The sequence below is a fragment of the Callorhinus ursinus genome, unplaced genomic scaffold (genome assembly GCF_003265705.2).
Source record: "Callorhinus ursinus isolate GAN/ISIS: 27379988/994484 unplaced genomic scaffold, GSC_fseal_2.0 scaffold24, whole genome shotgun sequence".
In the NCBI taxonomy this organism is placed as follows: Eukaryota; Metazoa; Chordata; class Mammalia; order Carnivora; family Otariidae; genus Callorhinus; species Callorhinus ursinus.
This window is the reverse complement of record NW_027397086.1, coordinates 8192162-8213336: the sequence shown is the minus strand read 5'-3', so window position 1 is coordinate 8213336 and position 21175 is coordinate 8192162. Positions and strand designations below refer to the sequence as shown.

Below are 21175 nucleotides of genomic sequence, written 5' to 3'. Positions count from 1 at the left end.
TTCTGGAAGACAAATTGACGGTATAATTCACAGTCCAAAACACAAGGGTTAAGTTGGATCTTGGAGGAATGATGTAATTGTGGAAACTGTCTTTCCCTTAGGAATCATGGCTCTACTTTACAGCCTTGTTTATACAGAAGAAGTAGAACAGCCTGAATATTCCAGAGTCAGAAATTTAGCATAGTAAATTATGATATAGCCATGTTACAGGTAACTGCATTAAAAATGGTAGGGTAGATAATTGTCAAGTGATATGAAGATGCTCACAACATTTTGCAGTTAGTAAAATTAATTTTCAAAACAGTATGAACTTTTATAAAAATAATTACATAAAAAGTTAGGCATATACCCACCAGACATCAGCTATAGTTATTTCTGAGTTGTGAAATTATCTTTCTTTTTTCTTATTTCCTCCCAGTATTATCGTAAGAAGGAAGCAAAAAAATTTTTATTAAAACAAAAAGGTTTTGTTACTATATGAAGAAAACAAAAAGTTAGATTTTTTTTTTTTTAAATGCAGTAAGGTGGGTCACCTCGATGGCTCAGTTGGTTGAGCATCCAACTCTTAATTTCAGCTCAGGTTGAGATCTCAGGGTCATGAGATGAAGCTCCACATTGGGCTCCGTGCTGGGTATGGAGCCTGTTTAAGATACTCCCTTTCCCTTTGCCCCTCCTTATTTCCTTCCCACCCACCACCACCACCACCCTCCCCCACCCCCATTCACACTCTCGTGATAAATAATAAAACGCAGTAAAGTGTATCGTTAATTTTGAGTTATGTTTGGACAACAGTGAGTAGTCCCATTTGGCAGGAGTATGGAAGGGGCAATAAAAGAGATTTAGGTGTTAGTATGAGGTGTTAATTCTCAGTATTTGTTTAGTGAATAAATTTTAGAAATGCTGAGATTTTAGAGTACAATTTTTAATGAAGTTATTTCCAACAATGTACATGTGTATTCCATTATATGATTATACCATAATTTATCTCTTTTTCTGTTGATGGACATTTGGGGTTATTACAAATAAGGTTATGAATATTCTTAATTTTTTTTCCCTCTTGATTGTATGTTTTTGGTTCTCCTATGTAATATTAAGGAGGAGAATTGCTGGGTCTGGGTATATATGTGTTTACCTTTACAAGAAACTGCTATGTAATTCACCAAAGTGGTTGTATCATTTTACACCTCCATTAACAACAATTGAGAGTTCCAGTTGTTTCATATCCTTACCAACATTTGGTATTGTCTTTTTATTTTAGACAGTCTAGTATGTTTCAGTGCATATATTTATGATTTCTGAGCTGTACATACAGTACATATGATTTCTGAGCATTGCTAATTGAAATGTAAGGGACAATATCCTTATAGGATTTAATTTAAACTTCTGCATTGGGGGATACAGAAATTTACAAACTTTTGGAGAACTGACTTCTGTAAAATGTAGCATTTTTTTAACATTTTTTTTGTAGCTTGACATTTATTCTTTTTATTTTATTTTATTATGTTAATCACCATACATTACATCATTAGTTTTTGATGTAGTAGTGTTCCATGATTCATTGTTTGTGTATTGTAACACCCAGTGCTCCATTCAGTACGTGCCCTTTTTAATACCCATCACCAGGCTAACCCATCCTCACACTCCCCTCCCCTCTAGAACCCTCAGTTTGTTTCTCAGAGTCCATAGTCTCTCATGGTTCATCTCCCCCTCCGATTTTCCCCCCTCATTAACATTCATTATTACATGAAAAAGTGCATATGTTCAAAGGGATATACATTTCAAGTTATTGCAGCTTATTTGTGACAGAATTTATGCTTGTAAAACATATATGAAATTAATCAACAGTAGCATGTCAGTATATTTAAAATCATTACAAATCTCTGTTCATATTGCCCATGAAAAATTACTGTAGTATATATTTAGAGCAGGACTTGGCAAACTGTGGCCTAAGGGCCAAATCCAGCATGCTTCTTGTTTTTGTAAATAAAGTTTTATTAGAATACAGAACTGCTTGTTTATTTACATATTGTCTATGGCTACTTTTACTCTGCAAAGGGAGAATTGAGTAATTTTAATGCTAAATGACCCGCAAAGCCAAAACTATTTGCTGTCTGCCTCTTAACAGGAAAAGTTTGCAAGATGTTAATACTGCATAATCATGGCATTTTAGTTTCTTCTGGAGATTAAAGCTCTTTTACATGGGATGAAGTGGCAGAAACATCAAACCAGTTGATGGAAAAAAATCCACTTCTGCCATAACTTTGATAATTTTCAGGACACATATCAACTGACAGTTTTGTCATTCCCTGTTAGGGTTTACATCTCTCCACGATTGTCTTAAGTACCTTTGTAACAGCTTATTCTCTGTGAAATCATTTTACTAACTATAGTCTGGTTGAGAGGATGTATTTGGTTGACTTCATCAGTTTGGCCATGAATAGTGTTCTGCAAAATGCATTGCACCACCAAGTTTCTTGTACCCGCTACACCTATGCTTAACTCCTTGGAAATAAAAGCACTGTGTATTATATAAACCTTAATGTTATAAGCACTTGGGTTTGGATATTTCACAGCTCTTTGCTGTGTTCTCTTAGGAAGAAATTTTCCATAATGTTGCTGTGATTTGTTTTCAGAATCTTTTCAAAGTTAGTGATGTCACTATTCTGTTACAAACTTACTAAATTCATTGTTGTTAGAATTCCCTGATCATTTTTGTACAGCTTAACTTCTGGCAAGTCAAGTGGATTTAATCCCAAGTTTTTCAGCATATTTCCTAAGACTAGATATTTTAACTAAGTGGTTGACATAGAACTCCCCAGTATATTATCATTGTTGAGGCTTTGAATTTCAGCATGTGAATTTTCAAATTCACCTTTTCTCAAGGGCATTTTACCCCTTAATTCTCTGATGACTCTCATGATCAATGGATGAGGGTTGGCAGAGTGATGAGGACTGACCAGTTACAGAATATTTTTAGTTGTGTTATTTTCCTACCCTACGTGCATTTGAATTTCCGAACCATATATCTCTAATAACTGTGTCCTCAAGTTATCTTCATCACCAATCTGATATGACTGATGTAACTGGCATAGTATATTTTGAAGTTTTCCATATCCCTCTCAATTCTTAATATAATTTATTTAACCTTCACACTTGTATTAAGCCACAATCTCTTAGAATGTTTCAGAACTTCCATTGTTGTTTCATAGAATTTCTGGAGTAAATTCATCTGGCATTTTCTTAAAAAGAATTCTCTTTAGAGATGGAGATACAATTCAATAATAGAATTAACAGTTTTTTCAGAATAATTTTTTGTAGCTGTTCCAAATGTAGGTCAATGACATGTCTGTTCATCGTTTCAGGAAAGCTTTGTCAATGTGAAATTCATCTTAGTCGTTTTAATGTTTTCAGTCTCCCTTCTCTTTTTCTTTCAAGCTCCAAAATCTTTCAGAAACTGCATTAATGCTGCTTTGAAATTATAATTCTGATTTTCCAAACCGTCATTTGATTAAATAACTCCCTTCAGAGTATTCCAGGTAATGGCCCTTCTTACCAGTGCACAAGAGACCATCCTCTTTTGGCAGACATTTTGGCTGGCTGTTTCATTGTGGTTTTAATTAACCTTTTCATTTGCTTATTTGCCATTTATGTATTTTCTTTTATGAAGTGTCTGCTCAAATTTTTATCCATTTTATTAGATTGTCTTTTTCTTTAAGTTCTAGATATATTCTAGATACAGTTTTTTTCCCACATATCTGTACTACTTGCCTATTTGTTTTTTAAATGGCATGTTGTGTTTTATTTTTTTGTTTATTTTAATTTTACTATTGTTAACATACAGTTTTATATTAGTTTCAAGTATACTATACAGTGATTCTGTCCATTGCGCAGTGCTCATCATGGAGAGTGTATTCTTTAATACCCATCCCCTCTCCCACCACCCCTCTGGTAACCATCAGTTTGTTCTCTATAGTTAAGAGTCTGTGTCTTGGTTTGTCTCTCTTTGTGTTTTTCCTTTGCTTGTTTGTTTTGTTTCTTAAATTCCACACATGAGTGAAATCATATGGTATGTGTCTTTCTCTGACTTATTTCACTTAGCATTTTACTCTAGCTCCATCTGTGTTGTTGCAAATAGCAAGGTTTTGTTCTTTATTATGGCTAATATTCCATTTGTGTGTGTATACCATATATATATTATACACATACATACGTACACATATATACAGATATATATGTGGCACATCTTCTTGATCCATTCATCTATCAGTGGACACTTAGGCTGCTTCCATAATTTGACTATTGTAAATAATGCTACAATAGACATAGAGGTGCATGTATCCCTTTGAATTAATGTTTTTGTATTTGAGGGGTAAATACCCAGTAGTTCGATTCCTGGATGGTAGGGCAGTTCTATTTTTTAACTTTCTGAGGCAACTCCACACTGTTTTCTACAGTGGCTGCGCCAGTTTGCATTCCCACCAATAGTGCACAGGGGTTTTCCTTTTTCTCCGCATCCTCACCAACACTTGTTTCTTGTGTTTTTGATTTTAGTCGTTCTGACAGGTGTGAGGTGATAGCTCATTGTAGTTTTGTTTGGGCCTTTTTTTTTTAAGTTTATTTATTTGTTTAAGTAATCTTTACATTCAACATGGAGCTTGAACTCACAACACCAAGATCAAAAGGTGCACACTCCTCCGACTGAGCCAGCCAGGTGCCACTCTCATTGTAGTTTTGATTTGCATTTCCCTGGTAATGAATGATGTTGAGCATCTTGTCATGTGTCTGTTGGCCGTCTGTATGTCATCTTTGGAAAAATGTCTGTTCATTTTTCCAGTTAATAAGGTTCTTTCCTGATTTAGTTTGGTGCCTCATTCACATGGGTCTTGAATTAAACATTAACATTAGAATGATTCTGGTTTGGATAGGGCTGTTGACCACATAGTGTTGCCATTGCTTAGTCCTGAAGAAGTGTTTGGACTTCATTAGGTATATTTATCAAGCATTGACTGACTTTATGCCCTACATTATGCTAGGCTCTGTGGAAATTACAAAACAATCACAATTTCTATCCCTATGTGAATAGTTTTATAGGAAAGTTAAAATAAAAATAAAAATATTCTGGGAACCTGATGTGTGTATTCTGCATATCACTAGTGAGTGTGTACATATGTGTGTTCAGAGGAGATTACTTCCTCTCTCTTTTATCAAGTCTTTTCTATATGCATGTCAGACACTGGTAGAAGCTCTTTATAGATTTATATTTTATATATACATTTAATGTAACTTTTACTACAACTTTATAAGGTAGGTGATATTAGTCACAGAAGGTATGAAACTTACCTAAAGTTGTTCAGCTTAAGAAACTGAGCCAACTTTCAGACCCACATATGTGTGCCTCTAAGCTGTGCCCCAGGTTTTAAGGCCTTGAGGTAAATATGGATACTTCATTTTCATCACTTAGCTATATATACCTAAAGTAGGACCGGGAACTCTTATTACTTTAAAGGGCTGGAATCATCTTGGGTCTCTCTTTCATTTGTATGAGCATCCTCTTATTTTTCCATTTTAAAATCATCTTTATTCAGTTGTAATTTATATACAGTAAAATACACGAATTTTAAGTGAATGATTCAGTACATTTTAACTACCACCATAGTTGTGTTGGATAATGTTTCCATATTCAAACGTCAAAAAGTTCTCTTCATGTCTCTTAAGAATCAGTTTTCTCCATTTAACTCCAGCCTCTTCCAAACACTGATCTACTTTCTAAAACTTAAAATTTTGTCTTTATAAGAATTTCATACCCATGATATTAATGGAAAATAATCTTTTGTGTCTGGCTTCTCCAGTCACTTAGAAAATGCTTTTGAGGGGCACCTGGGTGGCTCAGTGGTTAAGCGTCTGCCTTCAACTCAGGTCATGATCCCAGCGTCCTGGGATCGAGCCCCGCATCGGGCTCCCTGCTCTGCTGGGAGCCTGCTTCTCCCTCTCCCACTCCCCCTGCTCGTGTTCCTGCTCTCGCTGTGTCTCTCTCTGTCAAATAAATAAATAAAATCTTTAAAAAAAAAAACCAATGCACTGTTAAAATAGAAGGTCATGTTTCTGTGCTCCAGTTCTTTAGCATGTGAGCAAATAAAATTTAACAAGGAATTTATTAGAAATACCTGGATGCTTGCTTTGTTGTATAAAGGATTGCTGTGATATTATTGACATTTGTTTAGTTTTCGCCATTGGCAAAAGGAAGGGATATTTTTCCCATAGCCTATTTGAGTCCCTTGACATTTGGTGGTCAGTTTCATATTGAGTAGACTGCTGTGTGCATTTTTATGCCATTTGCCCTTAGGATAAACCCCAATTAAGGGACTTCTCTTTTCCTTTTGAGAACCTGGCATATGGGCATCATGCCAAAGGATCATTTAAAGCAGCGATTTTTATACACAGTTTTTCTAATGGGAGCATTTTACCTCCTTTTGAGATTAATTTGAATATTACCTGTGGGAAATCCATTTTGATTACATTTTCCCTCTTGCAATAGAAAGGTCACCAGCTGCACTTCTTGACAGAGATGAATACACATGAGGTATATACAGTAAGCAGGTTCCTTTTCTTCCATATTTTTTCCCTTAATATTTGATTTTGCTTTTGCTTGAACAGTTGGTCCCTGAAGATGCAGTAACTCTGGGCATGCACATGTAGATGTATGTCCCTGCAGCATTTTAAAGCATGTAAATGAGAAGACCTTGTTGTATAAAGTTACACAAATACGTTTGTGATTAACTACTAAACCTCTTTCCTAATGTTTCTACAGGAGTCTCCCCAGGACAGTGCTATCACTCGGGATATTAACCGGACATTCCCAGCTCATGACTATTTTAAGGACACAGGAGGGGATGGACAAGATTCCTTATATAAAATATGCAAGGTATTTCGCATCAAAAAAAATCTTAGTTTTGAAAGGTGATTTTGGTTCTTTGAAATTACACGAAAGGTAACTACAAAGTGTAATTTGTATCTGATGTATAAGAAGGCAAAAAAGGGGGCACCTGGGTGGCTCAGGCGGTTGAATGTCTGCCTTCGACTCAGGTCATGATCCCAGGATCCTGGGATCAAGCCCCCGAGTCAGGATCCCTGCTCAGCTCCGAGTCTGCTTCTCCCTTTCCATCTGACACTCCCCCGTGTTCGTGCTCTCTCTCGCTCACTCTCTCAAATGAAAAAATAAAAAATCTTTGAAAAAAAAAAGACAGAGCGCAGACTTTCTGAAATTGTGATGTTACCTTTAATTTTGTGCTGATAATGAACAGGAAATCAACGAGACATAAAATGGTAAGGTTTCTGTTTACCCTTTTAATCGGGACTTGCAGATGATAGTCCCTTGGCTCCACATTTATTATTTTTTTATGGGGGAGGGGCAGAGGTAGAGAAAGAATCTTCAGCAGTCTCCACACCCAGCACAGAGCCTTGACACAGGGTTCAGAGTTAAGTCTCACAACCCTGAGATCATGACCTGAGCTGAAGTCGAGAGTCAGATGTTTAATCGACTGAGCCACCCAGGTGACCCCTCCCCAACCCAACTCTACATTTAAATTTTCAGAAATTGGTTTTACGTTAAGAGCCTCTGAGTCCTATAACACTGCAAACTCCCTTTTGATATTCCCATTATAAGTTATGAACTTGGCAGCTAGGACACGTCCAACATTGGGAAGTGCTGATGCCTATCTAGGTGGACTTCTAGCACTGCAGCATAATAAATGGTGGGACATAGTGATATCTGTCAAAAGATCTGTACCTGAAACCTGTAAAGGAAATGTTCAATTTCAGCAGTCCATTTTCCAGTAGATTCTGGTACTTCAGAGCTGTAAGGCTAAAATAGGACTTGGGACCAAAGTTCTCCAACTTCCTCTGTCCTCAGAACTAGTCTTTAGTCTTTTCCCCCCAAAATTAATCAAGTACCTATTAGGAAGTACAGACTAGGCATGAGACATGCCCTTAAGAAATTTACATTATTATTGATTGAAAAGGTAGAATTAACAAGTTTTAGGGCAGGCTAATAAAGGACAGGTTCTCCAGGGATAAACTAGATGCTTCAACTATAAGGGCAGTTAGATTTAGAAAAATGTTTCTTTAATTTCCACAAAGTTGTCATTTCTGTTGTGATCCTCTTCTCTGATCATCCTTTTTTAGGCTCTTCTCAGTTGTGCTTCCCACTCATGCAGCCATCCAGCCATGCCTCACTGCAAAATTTCCCATAAAGGAACCCCTGTGCTCACTGCCTCTGAGCCCTTACTCCTGATCCCACTGCACTTTAGTGTCTGTCTCACAGTGGTCTTCCTTGCAGCGCTCTCTGCTCTTGACCTCTCTCACCCTCCCGGTTTTGCTCTCACCTTCTCTCTCAACATTGCTGACTCCCTCTTTATCTCTCTCTCTGCCTGCTCCTAAAACTGAGGCATTCCCCTGGGTGCTCAGTCAGTAGTTCCTTTCTCTCTACACTGTCTCCCTGGTTGACTCCTTCCACCCCCACAGCTTCAGCTACAACCTCTGCACAGATGTTCCCAAATCTGTGTTTAGTTCAAGGCCTAAATTTCTACCTGTCAGTTGGTCTTCATGTAGAAGTCTGTTAAGTACATCAAACAAAAAGGTCTAAAGATAGAGTTCATTTAAAAACATGTTTTATTATGAGAATTTTCAAAGATAACAAAAGTTTAATAGAATAATGAATTCGTATATATCCCCCACCAGATTTAATATTTATGAACATATTGCCACAGTTGTTTTCTCTATTCCTTTTAAAAATTTTCCTGAAGTGGGGCACCTGGTGGCTCAGTTGGTTTAGTGTCTTACTTTTGGTTGTGGCTCAGGTCATGATCTCATGGGTCATGAGATCCAGACCCGTGGCGGGCTCCACGTTCAGCAGGGAGACTGCTTGAGGATTCTGTCTCTCTGTCCCTCCGCCACTCACACTCCCAGGCTCACTCGCTTGTTCTCTCTCAAAAACAAAAAAAGTACTTCAAAGCAAATCTCAGATATCATGAATCTAAATTCTTCACTATTCATCTCTAAAAAATTAGATCATTATTCATCGGTAGTATCCATCATTATCCATCAGTGCCATCCAGTAAACTCCATATTCAGATTTCCCTATATGTCTTTATACATTTGGTTGGAATTAGGATCCAGCAGTATCCATAATATGTTTAGTTGTTATGGCTCTTTTAATTAGAAACAGTCTTCCTTTTTCCCTCCATGCCATTGTCTTGCTGGAGATAGAGTCATTTCTCTGTTAGTTTTCAGTTCCTTCCTTTAGCCACATTGAGTTTGATAGGATTGATGTCTCTTATAGCCATACTTCCCTTTCTAATCACTGCCTGCTACAGACCTCTGTCATATGTGCTAGCACATTTACAAAAGCTGCCTTGCATTAGTCTCCCTCCCTTTGGGTTCTAGCAATTTATTGTTTTCCTCACAATGACCCCAGAATTGGATCTTTTGCAGGGCCTCCACAAAAGTCTTTGGTGCTTCCTCATAACCCACAGAATGAAATCAAAATTTCTTAGTTCATTTCCTGGTCCCAGATTCCTTAGCTTAGCATTAAAGGCATTTTGCAATGTATCCTGGTTTAATTCCTAAATATCTTATGCTTCAACTACATTGAACTTCTCACTGTACTCTGGTTGATTTACACATCAGACTTCCCAACTAAACTGTGAAGTTCTCAAGGGCAGAAATCACTTCTGTGTTTTAGTATCTGTACCACTCGGCACAGTGCTTGGCCTATAGTTGGTGCTCATTAAATGTTAATGAATTAATGAAATGCCTTTTATTCCCCATATTTCATTACAGCTCCCATGAATTTTATATCCTAAACATGTCTCAGATGTGTCATGTTCTTTCACGTCTGTATGTATTCCTTCAAGCTTTTCCATGAGCCTGAAAAATAAGCTCCCCTCAGTTTTCTCCCTGTAGAAATTCAGTACATTTCATCGTGGTACATAATTAAGTCCTGTGCTGAGCAATTTACAGTGAGAGAGCTGAGAATAATACGTCGTCTGTCATATAAATACTGTGATTATTTGCATCTTACAGGTAAGAAATATAAGTAATGGGCCTAAGATCCAGAGAGAGACATTAGCAGTTGTGGGATATCAGCCCAGCTCTGATGAACTCTGAAAGCTCTGTTCCTTCTTGACCAATCAACTATTAATTGATAACTTCACAGACATTGTCAAACTGCTTTCCACAGAGCTCTACTGGCATATATTACTACTGTTTTTAACACAGTTTTTTTTTAAGATTTTATTTATTTGAGAGGGAGAGAGAGCAAAAGCAGGGGGAGCATCAGAGGCAGAGGGAGAAGCAGGCTCCCCGCTGAGCAGGGAGCCCATGTGGGGCTCGATCCCAGGAGCCCAGGACCACGACTGGAGCCGAAGGCAGACGCTAAACTGACTGAGCCACCGAGGCGCCCCTGTTTATAACACAGTCTTAAGAACATTATTAACACTTCTTAGTGTTTACTAATTTGACAGGTGCAGAGTGATGCCTTATTGTATTATATAAACAGATTGTTTCAAAAACCCTCTGCACATCTTGTCTTTGGAAAAGTATATGTGTTTTCTTTGTGCCCTCTCATTAGATAAGCTTCGATGAAATGGGGGATTTAATGAGATTATGTTAAATTCTACCCTCATTTTTGAAAGCATGATTATTTTATATGTGTGTGTATTAAAAGCTATAGTGTTTCGCCAAATGCTGATGATAAAATCCATGTATATGTTAACTTAATTGTCATCTAAAAAGCGTTGGCATCACATTTTGCTAAATGATCTTTATTCTGAACATACTCATTCTAAATTGCTTTCTTGGGATGCAGAGGAAGCATGGCACAAAAAATAAGTGGAGAATAAAGGGAATTTCATCAGAAATAAACTTGTTAAACAGGGAATAACATCTTGAACCTGTAGGAATTTCCCTTTCCACCACAGCTTACATGAGAACTGGAAATACTAATCATAAAAACAAGACTGGAAAACAACTAAAGAACCAAAAAGAGTAAACCACAAGGAATGTTAGATGTCAGTATTCTGTTAAAGATAATGTTCAGAAGAGATGGGCAATAATCATCTGCTGCCAAGAAAAATACGAAATAAGAATTCCAAAGGAACCCACAAATGGTTTCAGAGTAATCCCTCTTATCAGAAAAGTTATTACTGGCATTGTGGAAAAAATTGTATTTTGGTGTCTTTGCCAAAAGATATTTTCCCAGAAAGAAAAATGAATAACGTTAACAGTGTTTAGTGAGAGCCTGCTGTGTGACTGGCTAGGTTGAAGGTGTGAGTTGCTGGCTAGGTTGGATAGGGCATCACCCAAGCCCCTAAGAAGCTCACAGTCCAGTAGAGAGGATGGACATTTAAAATGCAGTGTGGTGAGTGCTGTAATAACTATACTTGTGTAGCAAGTGCGTCAGAGTACAGAGAAGAGAGGGCACCCTGGGGGAATGGAGTGTTTGGAACCTGAAGGAAGAGCACATTTTTCAGACAGAACAGGAGAAAGCAAGGGCCAAGACAGAGTCATGGCAACCTTTTTTTAGTGCTGAAGTGGTTTTTGCTTAACTTTTTCTACTCCTGCGAAGTGGTGTGGCGACAGCTGTGTTTATTGTAGAGAAAAAATTGAAGAGGGGCGCCTGGGTGGCTCAGTCAGTTAAGCGTCTGCCTTCAGCTCAGGTCATGATCCCAGGGTCCTGGGATGGAGCCCTGCATTAGGCTCCCTGCTTAGTGGGGAGCCTGCTTCTCCCTCTCTCTCAAATTAAAAAAAAAAAAATCTTTTTTAAAAATTAAAAAAAAAAATTCAGAAATATTTGCATCATTCACTGACCATCAAAATGCCATAGTGGAGTATGGGTGTCTTCCAGGTTCCTATGTTCAAGGTCCTATAGGCAAGTATGGCCCATGAGTGACTATATTTATTTATTTATACCTCCTGTGTTTTTCTTTTTTCAGGCATATTCTGTGTATGATGAAGAGATTGGCTATTGCCAGGGCCAGTCATTTCTCGCTGCTGTTCTGCTTCTCCATGTGAGTATTAGGTCTCTGTTTTGACTTACACATGACCTGCCTCAGCTTATACTAGCCTTAGACTTGAGCATGGTTTTATATGGCCTTTGGCCAGACTCTAGTGCATGAGTTTTACTCCTGTATCTGGAAACCTTTTCCGTAATTTGACATCCTCATGGAAGAGAAACACGGTAAGAATAAATGACAGTGTTGAACACTAGTACAGGAGTGGAGTTCATTTTTATTGCTAGAATGATTGGATAGTCTTGGCTGATTGAACCCTTAGGGACATTTTATATTCTATAAAGTAGCCACTGTCATTAGTATTTGTTTGGGGATCTGTGTATTAGTGGTGGGAAGGAAGCAGAGAAGCTGGCTTTCTTTTAGTGCCATTTTATTCATTTTTTATTCAGCAAAGACCTTTACCCTCTGACTTACTGATATTCTTTCAAATCCACAGCTGAACTGAAAAATCATTAAGGTGGAATACCCATAAACTCTTCTTCTATTTTACCAATTAATATTTTACCACACTTTCTCTGTCTGCATCTCTCTTTTCCTCTTTTTTTACACAAATTTTATTTTTTACTAAAAAACATTTTTTGAAATTATTTTTGGAAAATCAGTAGCAAATATCAGGGTACTTTACTCCTATATACTTGAGCATGTATCTCCTAAGGACATAACCATAATACTGCGGTCACATCCAAGAAATTCCACACTGATTCAGTAATGTCTTACACAGAGTTCGCATTTGATTTTCCCCAGTTGTTTACACAATAAAGTCTTTTATAGCTTTTTTTTTTTCCCCCTAACCAAGATGAGTGAAGATTCAAACAATGCATTTAGTGTCATTTTTCTTTACTTTTTTAATCTAAACTACTCCCCTCCCCTGCCTTTCTTGTGCTTTATGCCATTGACAGTCTTGGAAAATTCAAGCTTTGTAAAATATTCCACATTCTTGATTTGTCTTATCATTTCCTCATGATTAAAATTAAAATGCTGGGTGAAAACACCACACAGGTGATTTAGCAGAGAGTTTGTGGGCACCTCCATCTTTGGCACAGTAGATGCGAGAGATCAGGAGTGAATAAAGTAGACATGGTCCCAATCTTCGTGGATACAGAGCTAGTGAAGCTGACTAGCTATAAGCAGAAAGTCACAGAAGTATGTCTTTATTGCCTCAGTGGCGACATGAAGGTATAGTAAAAAGTTTGATGCAAGATTATAACAAAGGAGCCTTATTTATATCACAGGCTTCTCTGGGGAGGTAACCTTTAAGGTGAATGCTGAAAAATATGAGGTATCCATTTTCTTTTGTACTTATCTGTATCATTTAACTTTTTTAAGCTAACATTATTATGAAAATAAGAAAACTATTTTAAAAGAAAGAGTGGAGAGTAGAGCACTCCCACCAGAGAGAATAGTACAACCTTATAGAAGCACTGAAATGGGCAAGACTTGGCCTATGAAAGGAACTGGAAGCTGGGCAATGTGACTGGAGCATTACCTGTGATGGGAGATGGAGAGGGAGCTGGAGAGGCCAGCTCAAGGAGTTCGGATTTTGTTTCCCTAAACAAGGGGAAGCTTTTGAAGAGTTTTAAGCCGTTTTGTGTAGGTTGTAATACAAGTAAAACCAAAACCACTTTGTGTCTTCTTTCTGTGAGAACCTAGCTTATTGATATTAGTAACCATGTAAAAATATGATAAAGCTATGACATTAATAAAAGGGTCAAGTTTTTTCCCCAGCTTTATTGAGATATAATTGACAAATAAAAATATGTGTGTGTGTGTGTGTGTGTGTGTATGGTGTATAATTTGATGAGTTGATATGCTATACATTGTGAAATGATCCACAGTCAAGCTAATTAACATCCATCAAAAGGTCAAGTTTTAAAATTTGTTGTTTTAATAAGACTTTATATCTCAGAGTCTCTCAAGCTTGTGTGGTTTGTCTTTGTTCTCAACTTCAGTCCAAGAACATTTGTCCCCATTTAAGTATCACAACCCCTTTAAAATGGGTTTCCCAGGACGCCTGGGTGGCTCAGTCGGTTAAGCGGTTGCCTTCAGCTCAGGTCATGATCCCAGGGTCCTGGGATTGAATCCCACATCTGGCTCCCTGCTTGGCAGGAGCCTGCTTCTCCTTCTGTCCCTGCCTGCCGCTCCCCCTGCTTGTGCACTCTCTCTTGCTCTCTCTCTCTGTCAAATAAATAAATAAAATCTTTGGAAAAAAAAATAAATAAAATAGGTTTCCCGGATAAATCCAGTGTCTTGGTTTGAACTCTGCGCTGCTTGCCGTTGTGTTAAGATAAATGCTTGTTTCAGAGGAAAAGCAGTTGTGCTACCTGACATCAGAAATTCTTCTCTGGGGCAGACCAAGTGTCCCACAGCATGTGGAAGAAATTATGAAATTGCCTTCCATGATAGAGACCTCTGAGATCTGGTCCTTTACTCCAAATGCCCTTACTTGTCCAATAATAATTTGCTGTGCTTTTCTCCTTTATTACTTAATCTGATTTGTTCTTTAGCTCTGCTTTATTCTCAGTGATATCTATGTTCAGCCCACCTCATCCTCTGTTCCACAGAAGCCCGCCCACCTTCTTGACATTTTGAAGGTTTGCTACAGTCATACCAAGCCTTAAATAACATTTCCAGTACTTTTTTCTATTTTGAAAACTAGACATTTTGCCAGGTTCTCAGGGAAATATTTTTTCCACAAAGCTGTGAAAGATGTAGGTATTATTATAAATGGGTAACATCTGTAAATAGAAATGAAGTGAGGGTTTTGTAGTATTTTAAGTATTACCATAAACATTACAAAGTACTTTGAACATTACTGTTAAACCTTAGAATATTTAAGGTTCTGCTGTAACTGGCCATGTTTGTAACAACGAGGAAGAAGAAAATAGCTAAGGAGGTAAAATGATTTAATAAAGGTGTCATGGGGCGCCTGGGTGGCTCAGTTGGTTAAGCGACTGCCTTCGGCTCAGGTCATGATCCTGGAGTCCCGGGATCGAGTCCCCACATCGGGCTTCCTGCTCAGCGGGGAGTCTGCTTCTCCCTCTGACCCTCTTCCCTCTCGTGCTTTCTATCTCTCATTCTCTCTCTCTCAAATAAATAAATAAAATCTTAAAAAAAAAAATAAAGGTGTCATGATTTGAGAAAGATGAAACCTATACTTGTGTATCAGCCTATTGCTTCTCAGTTCAGATATGGTCCTACAAAGCCTATTCTTGGCTCCCTCAGGCAGACTCAGGCTTTCTTGTTCTTGTATCCCCACTGATCTTTCTACCTAATTCATAGGTAGTTGTGAATATGAATTCTACCTAATTCATACTTACTGTGTACTGATTGATTGTATGGGAAGCTTCTTGAGGATAGCAACAGTATCTGACAAAGAATAGGCATCATTAATATCCCTTGGTTGAGTGAACAAATGTCGTAAGACACAACTATCTGAGTTACTACATATCACTGAAATTTCCTAGTTTTTAGATAGGAGTGGAAGGATGAATTTAACATACTGAGAAAACTTCTGTATGTTTTGTGATCCCCACCCCTTTCTCTATCTTTACAGATGCCTGAAGAACAGGCATTCAGTGTTCTAGTCAAGATCATGTTTGACTATGGTCTCAGGGAACTTTTCAAGCAAAACTTTGAAGATTTACATTGCAAATTTTACCAGTTGGAGCGCCTCATGCAGGTAAAAAGAGAAACCAGCTTGCATTTGCCACTAAGAGTGCAGGACTTGGGAGAACCAGGTTGATGAAGTGGTGCTAAGGAGCAGTGGTGATTGCTTTAGCCATCCAGGGTTAAGGACTGGTTTGATGTTTTTCATTTCTCACTATGTGATGACGATGCCAAGATTAATAAGGTGTGAACCTGATGGGTGTGAGCTAGGTTTTCACCCAAAAGATCAGATGACTTTGTAGGGGCCTTTAACACAGCAAACTAAGTCAAGAAATATCTGCCAAGGCTCTGAAGCTAACTGGTTAGGAATATCATAATAAAAGTGAAACAAACTTTTCCAAACATTTCATAACTTGGAAAGAAAAACTATCATTCCAAATATTTGTCACCATCTTGGGGATTCCTCTTCTGAGCTAGTTTGTGGGCTGGAAAGGGGAGCCAAGTGTCAGATAATAAGTGTTGTTCTGAGCACATTGGAGATTTGTAGGAAAGCACAAATATGTGACTTTTTTGGCCTATTCCTGGCAGATTTATGAGCCTTCCAAGTGGGAGTTGGACATCTGCGTATGTGCCCAAAACTAATTACTTTGCTATTTCAGGAATACATCCCTGACCTGTACAACCACTTCCTGGATATAAGCCTTGAAGCGCACATGTATGCCTCCCAGTGGTTTCTTACACTTTTCACTGCAAAATTCCCTCTCTACATGGTCTTCCATATCATTGACCTGCTTTTATGTGAGGTATGTATCAGAGGCCACAGCACTTTGGCTTTTGGCTTTTGTTTTCATTATCTTCCTGTGTCAGCTCCATTAAAATAGAATTTCTTCTTAGTTAATTTTATTTTTTTGCTCAAAAATCCAGATTTAAGTAACTCTTCCTTGGGCTAAAACTAACAATCAAGTTTTGTTAAAGGTGTTCTCTGCTAAAAAAACAAACAACCTACTGTTTACACATTTGTATTACTGTTAGGTCTGGCTGCATTTATTGAAGAAACCCAAAATAACAATGACTAAATAAAGTAGAGGTTCATTTCTCTCTCATGTGAAAGAAGCCAGAACGCTGGCAGTTACCTGCCTTCCCTAGAGGGCCAGGGGACAGGGGAGGATGTGTCCCCTCTTTAAAAGAGACTTCCTGGAGGTTCTACCCAAATTTTCACTTATCTCTTATTGGCCTGACCACATCTAGCCACAAAGGAGAGTTTTTTAAAAGCTGGGTGGGAATTTGCTAACAATTGGAGGGTCTGTTACTAAAACAAAAATAAGATATCAGAATACATAACAGTCTTTGCTGCGGCATAGTTTTGGGGTGTATGTGTTTAAGAAAAAAATAATTTCAAAAATAATACGTATTTATTATAGAAACCGGAAAACACAAGCAAAAGGATTTCAAAATACTTTAATCTCACTCTCTAGAGAGTAACTCCTAACATTTTGGTGTATATTCTTTCAGCCTTTTATTGTGTTTATTTACGTACATGTGTTAACTTCTATACAGAATAACTTTTTTCATATGGAATATTATGTAATGATGTAATTATGGCTCTGGAAGTATGCATTTTAAAATGATTCTGCCTATGCTGTTCGATAACCTCTTTTCATTTCATATATTTGAACACTTATAGACACACATCTGTACCATCCTTCTTCATGTTTAATTATGCCATTTTCAAGGCGTACAAAAATCCGTTAAAGCATTTGTACCTTCTACCCAGCTTAAAACACTGTCAGAAACACTGATACCAAATACACTATTATTCTTACCTGCTGCCAAGTATCTCATTCTTTGGGGATATCATAGTTTATGTAACCAATTGCTAGTCTCAGACCTTTAAGTTTTATAGTTTCTCAGCATTATAAACAACCATTTGTTTTAAGTAGTTACCACCGGCCTGGTCGTGCTAAGTAACTTAAATGAACTTTTCAACTAATTAGCTCAGAAAACCCTTGGGGGAGAGTATTAGTTATAGAAACCAGCATCCAGGAACTTAAAGAATTTAGCAGGTCTTCATGCCTCCCCTTATCTTTCCTTTGCCCCTAGCACTCTCAGAATGGTTAGCTGAAGAAAGGCAGATTTGAGGGAGCCCTGAGCAGGTTCTGTTCTGGGATAGAGGGTTCACAGACAGAGTGACTGCTGCTGTATTTGGAGTGGGGTAGCACAAGATAAAGGAAAAGGCCACCTGCGGTTATTTTCTGAAAGATCACAATTTTATGGGTCAGATGCTTTGGTTGGGAAGCATAGAATACTTTGGAAAAGTGTTCTTTCTTGTTGATTGTGAGACTAGGGCTAAAAAAGTCCGGAAGAATGGGAGACTGGGTCTATTTTAAGCTGTTTTTCAGTAGCAGATCTGTAATTATTATTTTCCAAGATATTTTCAAGATATTCCATTTCTTAGTTTTTATACTTTCTTTAAAATTGTGGGGCATTCTGGGGACAGACAGCTGACTAGTCCAGATACAATCACTGAAAATCTTCTTTTTGTGTTTTCTCTTTTAGGGAATAAGTGTGATTTTTAATGTCGCCCTTGGATTATTAAAGGTACACATTTATTTGTAAATTGAGTGACATCCCCAGTCCAGCACTCAAAGTATGTTGGTCTTGATCTCCTTCTAAGCAGCCACCGTGCGGTAGCCGTGGCCTTGACAGTGACTCAGGCACTGGCTAAGAAGCATCTTCTGGGGATTGTAAAGGTGCTGGTGTTTTAAAATGCTTCTTGGAAGCATCTTCATAGCAAAGAACTTTTCCTATACATGGTTGTGTTTTCTTTCTTTCTTCAAGACTTCTAAGGATGACTTGCTGTTGACAGACTTTGAAGGTGCCTTGAAGTTCTTCAGGGTTCAGCTTCCTAAGAGATACCGCTCAGAAGAAAATGCAAAAAAACTAATGGAATTAGCTTGCAGCATGAAGGTAAAATAATATTTGCATTAATTTAGATTCTTTTGTTTAGTTCATGTCTCATCATTCCTGATCAAACTATGAACATTTACAATACATTAATAATAATGATGTTTGTATTGTATAATATTTTTCCAGATATTTTCTTACATATTATATGCCCTATGCATTAAATCTCATTGTTCAAATCCCAGCCTTTGGACTCTAGGGAAGGTATTCTTCTCATTTTGAAGACCCAGGAAACAAAAAGAGCCTGTAGCTCCTAGCGTCATACAGCTAAGCAGTGGCAGGACTCAGGTTTCACGATTTCCACTGTGTTGTTTAATTTTCCATACTTGTGGTTTTGGTCAGAAATTCCGTCAAATGAAACTAATAATTAATGAAGGAAACTCATTTTTATCACTTTCAATGGTATTTATGATTTGTATAATTTTTTAAGGTAAAAAAAAGGTAGCATCTCCTTGTATTCACTTTGTAATGTGAGTGGGAGAAACTTCGGTATCTGCTAACCAGAGCATGGACTTGGAATCAGAGAGATCTGAATTCAGAGTTACTTTACCTATTTAAGGCACAGTTTCCTCATATGTAAAATAATAGTGGACCTCCGGTTCTGGTTATATGTCAGACTAAGCTAACTCAGGCTGCCCTTCTTTAAACACTTGGAGGTAGCAAATATCTGGATGAACTTGAAAGAAAAAAGAGAAATCCCAGGTACCTAAATCACAGTAGCTCAAAGCTAGTGTGTATGAAGTGGTAAAACAACATCCCAGGGGAATATGGTAGGAACTATAGGTGTAGGTATGAGAGTTTTAATGCTCACGAAGCCATATAATATGAAAATGGGCCCTCAGGAGGTAGCTGAACCTGGAATCTCTGCATAAAGTTAGGACCTTGGAATGCCTGCCCTCTTTGTGAAAGGGGGAAGGAAGTACTAAAACTACCTACCTATTAAGCTTGAGAAACAATAGAAATTCTAATGTAAATTGAACCAAGGATTTGAAAAAGAAATAGAGCCTCTAGTTAGTGAAATAATTATTAAAGTTATTGTTCAGCTTAAAATGTTACATACTTCACAAGTACTCTGGATAAGATTTAATGATATTTTCCCATGTGCCAGGTACTGTGGTTAAGTGCTGTCATGTGTGAGAATTAACTACACTGTGTACAGTGCTTACTATAATGCCTGGTAATTAGTAAGCATTCAAGAAATGATGGCTCTTACTGTGGTTATTCCCTCTCTGGTTTTTCTTTTTTCTTTCTTTTTTTTTTTTTTAAAGATTTTATTTATTTGAGAAAGAGCACAAGCAGGGGAAGTGGGAGAGGGAGAGGCAGGCTCCCCACCAAGTGGGGAGCCCAGCGTGGAACTTGATCCCAGGACCCTGGGATCATGACCTGAGCCAAAAGCCAACGCTTAACCAACTGAGCCACACAGGCGCCCCCTGGTTTTTCAAGCAGATATCAAATCCACACTTTTTAGAAACATTTTCAGATGGTGGGTTTGTGCACAGAGCACAGAACCAGGTGAACTCTGCGGTTCTCTGAGTCATTCTTTCCACTTCAGCCTGGTTCACACAAGAGGAGGCCTCTTAGTTGCTGATTTCTTCCCTTCCAAAATCTCCTTTTTCAGTGTCCCATTTTAAGTTCCTGGAACTGGCCGCTCAGGCCAAAACCCTTACTTATTCTCCATACCTCTTTCTCTCTCACACCACATCTTGGTCCTCCATCCCAGCCCTGTTTTCACAGTACACCCTGAATCTGATTGCTTTTGCCCCTTCTCACTAACACCCTAGTGTAACCATCACTGTCACTTGTCTTCTGGAGTGTTCCAGTGGACTCCATGTCTTCCCATTTCCACAGTGGTTTTCTTTCTCTTTTTTCTTTTTTTTTTTTTTTTTTTTAAGATTTATTCACTTGAGAGAGAGCGGTGGGGAGAGGCAGAGGGAGAGAAGCAGACTCCCCACTGAGCATGGAGCCCAGTGACCGTGCTGGGCTTGATCCCAGGACCCTGAGATCATGACCTAAGCTGAAACCAAGAGTCAGATGCTCAACGGACTGTCACCCAGGTGCCCCAATGGTTTTCTTTTTTAATCCCATCTGTCCCTTACTTAAAACTCTCATGGCTTCTTATCTCAGAATGAAACTCAAGAGTTTTTGCCTAGGCCTACAAGGTGCAATGCCGTCTGACCTCTGACCATCTCTCTGATTTCACCTCTTCCTCCTTTTCCCCCTTACACCTTCCACTTCAGACAACCGGGCCTTCTTGCTGTCCTCAAACATGCTGAGCATGTTCACTCCTCAGGCCTCTTCACTGGCTGGTCTCTCCACCCATCATGTTCTTCTCGGTGTCCACGTGGTGTCACAGTCACCTCATTGAGTCTTAAGCTCAGATATCATGCCATCAGAGAGGACTTCTCTAATCACCATAGTAGCTCCCTCAACACTTTACACCCTGATCTCTTTATCCTGTCTTACTTTCCTCCTATCACTTATTGTTACTTAACATTATCTTATATGTTTATTGGATTACTGTCTGCCTGCCCCCTCCC

The 21175-nt window shown here is 38.2% G+C and overlaps 1 protein-coding gene and 1 pseudogene across 9 annotated transcripts in view; one reads left to right on the top strand and one right to left on the bottom strand.

Annotated features, from left to right (window-relative positions):
* Positions 1–21175, top strand: part of RABGAP1 (RAB GTPase activating protein 1) — a 156967-nt gene that overhangs the window by 110527 nt on the left and 25265 nt on the right. For 7 of the 9 annotated variants that reach the window (XR_012382200.1, XM_073905768.1, XM_025888529.2 and 4 more), the window contains 6 exons: positions 6809–6922; positions 11991–12065; positions 15622–15747; positions 16334–16477; positions 18231–18272; positions 18513–18641. Coding sequence is in view for 7 of the 9 variants with exons in the window: in XM_073905768.1 (XP_073761869.1) it covers positions 6809–6922; positions 11991–12065; positions 15622–15747; positions 16334–16477; positions 18231–18272; positions 18513–18641 (630 nt within the window). In the remaining 2 variants the exon portion in view is untranslated. Of the gene's footprint in view, positions 1–6808; positions 6923–11354; positions 11417–11990; positions 12066–15621; positions 15748–16333; positions 16478–18230; positions 18273–18512; positions 18642–20555; positions 20693–21175 lie in introns of those variants that run through there. The other 2 variants (XM_073905770.1, XM_073905772.1) reach the window with 2 other exon arrangements.
* Positions 2338–6715, bottom strand: LOC112836422 (COP9 signalosome complex subunit 2 pseudogene; annotated as a pseudogene).